Source organism: Lepidochelys kempii, chromosome 1 (assembly GCF_965140265.1).
Source record: "Lepidochelys kempii isolate rLepKem1 chromosome 1, rLepKem1.hap2, whole genome shotgun sequence".
Taxonomy (NCBI): Eukaryota; Metazoa; Chordata; order Testudines; family Cheloniidae; genus Lepidochelys; species Lepidochelys kempii.
In genome coordinates this window covers 250,044,687-250,056,062 of record NC_133256.1, presented here as the reverse complement: position 1 = coordinate 250,056,062, position 11,376 = coordinate 250,044,687, and the positions used below count along the sequence as shown (strand labels likewise).

The window sequence follows — 11,376 nt, the reverse complement described above, 5'->3', positions numbered from 1 at the left end:
ACTGAGAAAGGATATATCCCCAAGACTATTGCAGTCTCTTGTTGGGACCTGACTCTGATCAGTTAATCATCCAGGTATGGGTTTCTGTGATATGGTGCTGATCAGGAACTCCTGAGCTAGCTGTCTCTCACCCCAGCTCCAATTAAGGGAGGTAAACTAGAGCTGGCTAGAGAAACCTGCACCTGATTGGTGAAGGGAAAACAGCTGCCAGCCTAATTTGCCTGGGGCTTTTTACAGGCCCAGAGGAAGGAAGCAGGGGCGAAGCCAGTGAGTGGAATGAGAAAGGTAACTCTCCCCTCCTGGCTGCAGGACTGAGAAGCCCTTAAGGCTGAAACCCTCAAGAAGTATATGGTGAGAAGGTGGTGGGATTGCATGCTGTAAATAAACTGCACCAGTGATTGCTGAGACAGAAGGTCTCTGAGTGGTTTTTGGAATAGAGCAGAGGCAGGACCAAGGGGGCCCCTCTACAGTCTCCTTAAATGTGCTGCCACTGCTAGGCATTTCTTGAAGACTCTTGGTGCCATAGAAAGTTCAGGGGGCAAAACCCGGTAGTAGTAATGCTTGGACCCCACTGTGACTCTTAGGGGTACTTCTTGTGGGCCAGATGGATAGCTATATGGAAGTATGCATCTTGCAAGTTGAAAGCAACAAAGTAGTCTTGAGCTTGAAGAGATGGGATGATGGAGGCAAGCGTTACCATCCTGAACCTGAGATGGCTTATATATTTGTTGAGTCTCCTCGTGTCAAGGAAAGAATGAAGATCCCCTTTCTTCTTCAGAATCAAGAAGATGAAACAACGAGGCCACTTGACTGTACTAGGCTCTGATGAGAAGGGTCCCTGAAGAGAGACAGGGAAATGATGTGGGTAGGGAGTAAAAAGGGGAGTTGGATGGGGTAGCCATGCGCAATGATCTCTAAACATCCATCTGTCCAATTTTATGATAGATCATGATAGAACACGGCAAGGCAGCTTCTGAAAGTAGCACTCACTTGACTGAATAGGATGTGGCTCATGACTATTCTGTCAAATTTACTGATGTGGTTTAGGAGCAAGGTGAGTTCTGGAGGACGAGGAGGGTTGGCTCCCTTTGTATCATGGTGATTTCTTGGCTTGATATTTAGGCTGCCTGTGATGGTAGGATGGCATCCATGGTTTTGACAGGGATTAAGGACAGTACAGCCTGTTATATGGGTCTGGGGAGTAAATCTCCAGGGAGAACAGGACAGCTTTTGAATCATTCTATAACTATAGAATGCTGTCTGCCAGCTCACTAAATAGCCCCATGCCCTCAAAGGGCAAATCCTTCATAATGGCCTGTACTTCTCTTGAGATACTTGATGCTTGGAGACACAATGCTCTGTGTATTGTCACCCCATTGGCCACAGACCTTGCTATGGTCTGGGAGGAATCAGTCACCACCTGTAATGTAGTCTTGGTCAAAGTGACCTTTCCTTAATTATATCTTAGTTCCTCCCTGCTGTTGTGCAAGAGCTTCTCTGGGAAAGTTGCCATCCTGCCCAAAGTTAGGAAGTCACAATTAGCCGGTAAGTTCTGACAGTTAGCCACAGGCAGCTGGAGAGGCAGAGGAGTATGACTTTTTCCCCATGCAAGTTGAGCCATTTGGAGTCCTCCTTGACCTTGGGGTATTCTTGCTTAATTTCAATTTCTCTTGTACCGCTGACATAACTTAAGAAGCCTGGCTGGGGTAAGTACTCAAATCCTGCTGGAAGTACTTGGTATCTCTTCTCTACCTACTTTGCAGTAGGTGTCATTGGGGACAGAATCTGCCATAAGGCCTTAGCAAAGTCCAGCAGTTCCTTATTTGTGGAAAACACGATCCTGGCTGGACCAGAAGCTTATAAAAAATCAAATATCTCTTGGGATTTCTCTGATATTGCTAGGTTTCAGAGTAACAGCCGTGTTAGTCTGTATTCGCAAAAAGAAAAGGAGTACTTGTGGCACCTTAGAGACTAACCAATTTATTTGAGCACGAGCTTTCGTGAGCTACAGCTCACTTCATTGGATGCATACTGTGGAAACTGCAGAAGACATTGTTTCATGGTCTCTGTGTATATAATGTCTTCTGCAGTTTCCACAGTATGCATCCAATGAAGTGAGCTGTAGCTCACGAAAGCTCGTGCTCAAATAAATTGGTTAGTCTCTAAGGTGCCACAAGTACTCCTTTTTCTTTTTTCTGATATTGCTGTGATCTCTATCTTTAGAGTGTCAGGAGCCTTCACATGGTCCTCCTGAAATGATTGATCATCATCAGGCACTGGTCCTAATGCCAAGGATGCCAATTCATCACAAAAGGCCTTTGGTGGCAATATGGGGCACTGGTGCTGCTCTGCCACTGGAACAAATTCTTCCCGATACCTTGGAGTGATCCTGTCTTCTTCCTCAACTACGGTGTGAAACCAACCTCTTGATGCATGAGATAGTGGATCCCAGTAACACAATTAGGGCCATTATTGCATACCATACAAGTATGGTTGATTCATTGAGTGGTTGGCTAATCAAGCATCAGCCCCAATGAGCCAGTTGTGGTGCAGCTCTGTAGGGGAAGCAAGCAGACCTTTCCATGGGGTCAACCACTGACCTCCTAGGAGAGGGTACTCTACTTGAATATGGGGAGAATGTATGCTCCAGTGATGGTGTAGAGATGTGGATCTCCACAAGCAGTGATGCAGCATAGAGCAGGTCTTGGTACTGGCATCTGTCCTGGTACCGCTATGGTTCTCGGGGTACCCAGGACTGTGTGTCACCTTGTTACCCCCTTCCTTTAACGTCTTGCCTGTGATAGCTGGGTATTAGCTCCCTAACACCACCAGCTTAACAGCCACTCAACCACTCTCCTCAGGATTATGCCCGCCCTTTCTTCTCCTTGCTGATTGACAAGTCCCCTTGAAGCATTCCCCTGTGCTAGGTATCTAGCCCAACACTGGCTACTCACAGAAATCCCAGATCCTCAGCTCTCAAAGGAATAGTATACCCCGGTTTTACCTTAAATCACTGCTAATGTACAACACACGGCACTTATGAGCACTTATAATAAAATATTTATTTAAAAAAATAGAGGTTCCACTGGAAACAAAAGAATGACAGAAATAAATGGTTGTAACACAAAACAAAATAATAAAACATGAAGTAGGGCCTACACTTATTAATAGTTACTTTTTCCTATCCAATGAAGTAGGTTTTCCCTTCAGAGTTCAGCTGGTTGCAGAGCTGGCTAGCTTCACAGGAACCAGGTTCCAAACCTTCATGAAAAACACCTGTTCAACAATATGTCTTCTCAGTAAATGATGCAAAGTGTCTTTCTTGACCTCATATACTGGATCAGTCTTTTGCCTTTATTCACAGACAGGGTCATCCCCAGCCTCTTATAATGTTCCTATTAACCTCCAAGTGGTTTTGATTGTTTGGAGTTGTCTTTAATAGTTTTCCATTGACTGTTCTGAGATGAGGCAACGGTAGACAATGGAACCTTGCATTATATCAGCAGTTCTAGGGAAGGGTGACAACTCCTTCCCACTTGAACAGACCATCACTGAGACATATGATTTTCTGATGACTAACTTTTATTCCAAGGACCATAAGGCACAGTTTTCAATGTAGTTACATTATTCCTAAAATATTTCCCATACACACATCTCACAATGATTATGAATATCGTTGAATTATAAGCTTTCAGTAGAGACCTCACCTACCACCTTTCCTCAATAAATTCCAGGAAAGTAGTGTATTAGATGGAGTGAGTTTGTCAGGTCTGATATAGGAGTTGCTTGTAAAGAACCTTTGCCCACTGGTACCAATGGGCCTCTGTCACAGATACTGGCAGGTGTTTCAGCATCAATGGTGGTTCCAGTTCTCCCCGACTCATTCTCTGTGTTCACTGTTGATGCTGAGAGGTGCATGACCAGATTCATGATTTGTGTCACTGTAGGCTGCTCCTTATCCCAAGCCCTCAACACTGTATGAGGCCTGATCGATTTCTCTCCAGAGGCTCTGGATGGTCTGTCATTATAGAAGGACACCAAGCTCTACCTGGTGCCTGTGCATTCAGACCAGCCCCTTTTGATGCCAGACTTCGATACCAGAGGTGCTTAGTTCCTGTTTTGATGCTGTTGACGCAGGAGTCATCTTTTGTGCCAAAGTGATGGTACCTGGTTGCTTTTCGGTGCAGTCTTCTTTGTGCCAGTTTTCACTGTAGCTTGTCTGCCAGATGAGGTACTGGATGATATTGGCTTGTCCACTAGCAAGATCTTGGAGGTCATCTCCTCAGGTTCCAAGGAGACATTTGTGGATTGTTCCAGAAGATGGATGGGAAGACTGGTAAGTATGGTTTAATGCAAAGGCATAGGGAAGCGTAAATAAAAAAATCCTCTCTAAGATCTCTATAATAGTTGCAGAAATAAATCCCACAAATTTCTACTTTTAAATGCCAAGAAACTAGAGGTAGGAAAATTATTGAAAGTTACAATCTGGTTCTGATTCAGCTCTTCATCCATAAATAAAGATGAGCCAAGGAAAAGCCAAGATAGTTAAATACTTTTCTCATTATTCCTTGTCAGCCACTGTGACGTTATATATATTTATATATTCAACTTATGTATTTTCTTTTTGTATTTGGCTAGTCAGCTCAAATGGTTCAGCTCATGTTTTGGCTCATAGAGCCAAACTAGACCCTTTGGCTTGACTCTATCTGGAAACTTTCTGGACTGTACAGTTTTATAGCAAGATGGTTTGAATTTCTGAGATCTTCTAAAACAAATAAGGATAACACCTATCAAAACAGCTTCATGATGTCATGCTGTGTGTCAGGGGAAGGAGCAAGATAATGCTATAGTTGTTCTGTGCTTGCTTCAGAATAAACTAAACATCAAGCTCAGAAAACTTTCCTATAGTTGAAGCCTCCTCCATTTTTACCCGACTATGGAGTTTTTCCTTTAGTAATCATGCCTAGGAAGAGCCAGTTAAAAGAAATTCAATAAGTGATCTAACCCAATAATTGTTTCTCTCTTACTGTACAACTTCTTCATTCAGAAATAAACGTGTACACCAAGTTTTATACCCTCTGGTTGAGATCTTCAATTTCCTCTTAAGAATAATGAGTGGCAGAAAACACTTGAATACCCCTTTGAAGCTTCTAGTGGCAACATGTGCAGGCAAATGCAGTACACTGCATACTATTCAGATTTTACTATCTTCCTTCAGTGCTGAACAAAAGACATCCAGATCTACACTTAAGAGTAGGTACACACAGGGTGAAATTCACCCACATGCAGTGGTACAGCACAAGTCCTGTGGAAAAAATAGGCCTTGTGTGGGACTCTTTGCACAGGGATGAACTTCATCCAGAATATAGTGCCACAGGAGAACCTAGATGGCACTAACAAGAGGCAGCTGTTGCCATTTTAAAAAAAAAAAAGATGAGAAGTGTTGGTAAAACTGAGACAAAATATAACTTAAGAGGAAAATATTAAATGCAAACAATTTTCTATAGCATGCTCAAGATTAATAAAATCATAACTCTATAAAAACAGACCATTAACTCTGAATATGGAGCAAAAACCAATGTTAGTGGCTAAGGAAGGATAACTGAAAAACAGTATGCTAATGTAGAAATGATCACTGAACAGGGATTTTGGCACTACATTCTAAAATTCAGTAATTTTTTAATATTTAAATATTCATTCAACAGTATGTCACACTATACTGTTTATTGCTTTTCATTTAATTTAAGTCTTAAAAAAACCCTGTAAAAAACAGAAAGAGTTTACCTGGTTTTATTTATTGCTCAGAAACAGACAGTGCTTATTAGGCTCAAAAGCTCAGAAATGAAAATTAAGAACTAACTTACTGAATGAATGAAAAATGAATAAAAAACTTACTTACGGAAACAAAATGTATACTAAATATTTATTTTTATAGGAATGCAAACAGAATAAAAGATAAGTTTCAGCCATATTAAGTGTCATTGACCAAATTTATTTACTTTTGCATTTCACATCAGATTTTAGATTGTCCGATTTCACAGTAACACGATTCCATGTAAAAGCAGGAGGAGTTACTTAAAATAACGGTAAATTACTGATGTAAACAGTACTAAAAAGAACTAAGTTAATATTAAGTGAAAAGAAAAGGCCAATTGATAACAGACAAGATTTTAGGCAGCAATTTGTAATATGAATTTAGTTATAATTCAAAACATTTTAGTTTTCTGCCAGAAGTGGAGTATTTGAAGCCTAAAAGGAAAAATATGCATTTTATTTAGATTGTGAACACCTAGATACATTGGGCACAGATGCACCCATTGAATTTGTGAGGCTGCAGAATGACAGAAGCTACCTTGTGCTCAGGCTCTGCAGCCATGGAAGCTACTCCAAATCTGGAAAAGCTAAGTTTGCTCTCTATGGTCTGTACTGACCACAGTTTATGACTTTACCTGATTCTACAGCCATGTATAGCAATTATGCTTTTTGTAATGTGAGTTGGAGATCCTAATGAGCATGTTCCATTTTCTTCAATTATCAGACAGACACTGCTGAATTTTAAAAGGGGCCAAGGGTTGTATTTTTGGTCTTCCCTCAACTGACAGCTTTGTTTTTGCAGTTAACCAAGGAGGCGGTCTTAGGTCTTTTAGCCCATAAAAAAAATTGGCATTCATTTTGGTGACAGCGTACGCCCTGATTTTTAGATAATAGGACTCCCCCCGCCCTCCCTAAACAGTAGCAACTGCAGAGTCCTTAGTAACAGCAACAAGGATAGGAAAGTGCCCTTCCCAACTCATAGATAAAAAGTGTTTTTTTTATTTTCTTAAAAAGGTTCAACCCAAGCCAAAGCCTATCTTCCTTCCTACCTCAGCCATGCAAGGATGGATTATAGCTTTAGGATTTCATGCTGGCCACAAGAGAGCAAAGAGAGGAGCCTGCTATTTTGTTCAAACTGGTTCAAACGGATCCAAAACATGAACTTTTTTGTTTGCTTGAGAATTGAAAGCATTTGGTAAACTTCTATTTTGAAGTAAGTTTTCATGAACCTCTGATGACATTTATTATAATTGGCTGGAATAAAGATAGGCACTGGTCCAGCTCCCTCTTTGGTGCCAGTCAATGGTGGAGAGTCTGCCTGTGGAAAATATCAGAAGATACCTGCTGATAAAGAAAAAGTGTTAGTGAAAGAAATCACAAAAAGGGTTTGATGCAAAAGTGAATTTTTGCTAAATATAAAGTGAGGTTACATATTAAAAAAGTAAGCAAAGAAGTAAATATTAAAGAGAAATTGGGAAGTGGGAGGTGCTCATTTTTTGTTTACTCAGCTGCTTGGACAGTTTCCTGATGGTTTGGTAAGTTGCTCTGACTACCTGTGTGCCATGTGCATGCAGATACCTCTTAAAGACTGGAGTAAGGGTGTGTCAGAGCTTGTGGAAGACTGGCACAATGACCTGGACATAGGCAGGCCAGCCTGCCATTCAGTGCAGTGTTCAGGAACCATAGGCCAATGGGCAGTCCAAAGACAGGAGCCATGGGGCAAAAGTGAGAGCTGGGGGTCAAACAGGAATCACAAGCCAAAGCTGAGGGTCAGTAGCATAAGGTCAGAGCTGGAGCAGTCAAAACCAGGCTGACAGAGTTCTGTGACCAGAACGAGGCTGAGGGCAGACGCCAGGTACAGGGCAGGGTTAAAGTCAGGAACTGGAGATGAGACCGAAAGTCAGGTATTGAACAAGAGGGTCTGCAGCTGCAGCACCCACCCAGAATCCACCTTGTTGCACAGACAACTTCCTGTTTCTCTCTCTAGTTTAGAAGTGTAACCAGCCCAATCAGGGACTCTGGAGCAACTCCAGTCAGATCCCTGTGGGTAGTATGTTTGGTGGAGTGCAGGGCCTTAGGGCTCCCAATTCTCCTGTCATTACTATAGCCATCCAGTGGTGTTGGGGATGCAGCAGTGGCCTACGGGCCTGGGTTCAGGACCCGCAGATCCGCACAAGGTGGATAAACTAGTCCAGAGGTACTAGTCTAGAACTAGTCCAGAGGTACAGGGTCACTGTGCAGATGGCCCTAGCATCAAATAGATCCCTTAGGGATCTGCTAGGTCTGGGCAGGCCCCTTACACTTTCCCCATGTGGGGGACAAATGCTTTCCCTCAAATAGCAAAATGTGGAGGAATCTCCACAGAAATTTCTTTCCATAGACCTTTATCGTGTTTCTAAACACAGGAGGGGATAACAGAGCATTCAATCTGGAAGAGTCTGTGAGGCAAAAACTGAAGTTTCTATCTGGAGTGGGAGAGGGAGGAACATCTGAAATTACGATCTGGGTACTAACCTATTGGTGTTCCCAGCTGATCCTTTCAGATGGGAAACTGCCTCCAAACTCTGACAAATACATGGATCAGCAATGAGTGAGGACTGCCAGCTATATCTTCAGATAAAAAGGTACACAATTTACTGAACACAAGTTAAAGGTTTCAGCTTTGCCTGTATTAAGACAATGGTAGTATTTTAAATCATTGCTACCTTCAAAGTTTTTTTCAACTCTTTTCCCAAGAAGATTTGAAAATCAATTTCACTTTAAAATAGAGTAGACCAGGGTTTAAAACAAAACAAGTTACTTTGCTGACCCTCCTTCTTACATGTGTAAATTAGTTCTTTTCTAAAACTGCCTTAAGTGAAAAGTAAGGCCTGATTTAAAAAGAGCATGTGTAGAGATTATGGTATCCTGTGAATTTTGCTAAAATTGATCCATTAAAAGGAACTACTAATCTGTACTGTTCTGAAAGTCTACAAAGGAGCTAATAATCCATGGTAAAAAATATCCATACTTAAGTAGTTCTAACCAATATATGGCATTACAAATGCTATTCAAAAGGTTAGCCTCTTTATAATGAGTCATTTATACAGGGTGAACTCATAAGCCACTGAAGTGGTTTCTATTCAATCTATAAAATATATAAAGGTAGACAGGATTGGAGAACACATTAATTTACAAAGGACACCTTTCTTAAATAATATCTTAAACCTGCTTAACTTCTATGCAAACATTAAACAACTAAGAATGCATATTTCATCCTACATATTAATACTAATTTTCTCTCTCTTTTCTCAAGGTTTTTTACTTTCAGTTTCGAAGTCTATTAGAAATGTAGAAGATGATGATATGATACTAAATGCATTCAAAATAGGAAAAGCTCTTTGGAATGAAGGTAAAACAGAGAAGACAGAGACTATACCTACTCTTGAGCACTACAAGATGGAGGACAGCAGCTTTCTGGATGAAAAGGAAGACAGAAACCCAAAATTCTTAGTGAGTTTCCATTTTTTATTGAACTCTAAAACATGAATAAAAGCTCAATTTATAATCCTTTTAAAAGGGTTAAAAATTTACAATTTAAAAGAATGTTGTGGTGGATGGTTTCAGTTACAAGATCATGCAATTACTGAATACTAAGTTTTCAAATATAAGTATCTAATGTTAGTCACCTAAATCTGAGTTTGGGAAACTAAACAAATTACCTGATTTTCATCAGGATTCCAGGTGGTCATAATGTGTAAGAAAATATCAGTCTACTTTTATTTAGATATCATTGTTTGAAAATTTTGCCCATTCTGTACTAAAAATATATCTTAGAATGTCAACAGGACTAGCCACACATACCAAGATGGTTTCAGTCCCACTGAATAACTAAACTGAAATTAAGCTGATCATCTACATTATTTTGACATGCACTTTGATTTTAAGGTGGTTAGACAAAGTTCCAATGTGTGGCATTGTACGTCTTTTAAATGACTGTCTGTTACAATACCTTTGTTCTGAATGGGGAAAAAGAAAAAAAAAAAGAACTAAACATAATGTTAACATTGTGTCTTTAAAAATTAAATCTTTTTTTCTTACTTCAGAATATAGGTTCCAAACACAATTTCATAAGCCATGGTTTGCCACTGAACCTAGGTATAAAACAGCTACCTTATCTTGCATTGAAAGGATCTATGGCTTTTCCAGCTGACACTGAAATTCAGAATATTGAATCAATACAGAAAAGGAGAGAGACCGGGGATGAAGAAAACTCAGCTAAATTTCCTATAGGAAGGAGAGATTTTGACAGTAAGTATATGTGTATTTTTCCACAGAAAAAATATTTCAACTTAGAATATAAAAAGAGTAAAAAAATTTTTTCTTCAGTGCTCAGGTGTATGTTGGGAAGAGTCTATCGACCTTGTTGGCAAGTTTGAAAACTGTTGGCCTCTTCTCTGAAGAAGTATTGGTTGCCAATTTAATGAAACTTGAAGTTACAGTGCTTTTGGTATTGCTATATATTTACATCTAAATACTTCTATCTGTATTTCAAAGTAGAGGGAAACATGATTGACATTTTCACTAGATGACCTAGTTGTAATAGTTATGATGTATTGTTACTGAAATAGAGAATTCTGTACAATCAAGACTTGTCACTATATTTGTCTAATGAATAATATGTGTAACCTACTTTAATATATTTGGACACTGTGAAGCCAAAATATGTGTTAATGCACCGGTTATCTTGTTCTTTCAAGATGTACAATGTTTATTATGGAATAGTAAATTTACTATATACACATCAAAATAAAAATAAAAGATTCATAGTCTAAAAAAGTCAGTCAACTTTTTCTGACCAACAATCAATTTATTCTTGGCTGTAGCCTTGTTGCTTTTTGCTGCTCCATCTAGTTTGCTGTCCAATTTCTCCTGTAGTATGTTTGATATCTTGGGTCTCTTAATATTGGTGTACTGAGGTGGCTCATTTTCATTATTGCAGATGACTTTCTCACTATTCAGATCCATGTGTTTCCTCTTTGAGCTCTTGTTTCTTGGCGGACAACTTTTTGCTTTTTCACTTTTACTTCCATTCCAATGAACATTTCCAGAACTGGTTCCAAGTGCTGGTCTTTCAGGAGGTGACTTTACACCTTCTATCGTGCAAGAGAATAAAATATTTTGGGAAGGAAAAAAAGTTATTACTCCTAAAGTAGTTAGCCAGGATATTCCTCGGATTTAAATGGCATAAAAGGTCATGTATTTTTAGCAAGAGAGTGCTTTCTTAAATAAAATGAATAAAAATAATTTGACTGGCCATCAACTAGCCAACAACTATAAACAAACCTAAACATAGCCACTTCACCATTAAATTTTAAAATGACATTACACATGTATAAATGTAACCATCAACAACTTCAGGAAATAAGTTTATATACAAAGGTCAAAATGTTGCAAAGGATTAATACATTTATGTCCTAACAGTGATTTATATAATACACACCTTGTAATGTGTTATTGTTTAAAAGTAAATTTAACAACTAGCCATAATTTTCCCATTCAATATATAAATTTCCTGCAAGC

At 39.5% G+C, this 11,376-nt stretch overlaps 2 protein-coding genes across 15 annotated transcripts in view; one reads left to right on the top strand and one right to left on the bottom strand.

The window, feature by feature from the left end:
• Window positions 1–6,150: 6,150 nt before the first annotated feature.
• Window positions 6,151–11,376, bottom strand: part of PARPBP (PARP1 binding protein) — a 151,547-nt gene continuing 146,321 nt past the window's right edge. For 12 of the 14 annotated variants that reach the window (XM_073323342.1, XM_073323295.1, XM_073323313.1 and 9 more), the window contains one exon: window positions 6,151–10,949. In XM_073323342.1, the coding sequence (XP_073179443.1) occupies window positions 10,618–10,949 (332 nt within the window). In that variant the 3' untranslated portion in view covers window positions 6,151–10,617. The remainder of the gene's footprint in view (window positions 10,950–11,376) is intronic. The other 2 variants (XR_012156117.1, XR_012156118.1) reach the window with 2 other exon arrangements.
• On the top strand, window positions 9,058–10,528 carry PMCH (pro-melanin concentrating hormone). The gene is made up of 2 exons (XM_073323478.1): window positions 9,058–9,306; window positions 9,900–10,528. The coding sequence occupies exons 1-2, from the start codon at window positions 9,058–9,060 to the stop codon at window positions 10,230–10,232; spliced, it is 582 nt and encodes a 193-aa protein (XP_073179579.1). The 3' UTR covers window positions 10,233–10,528.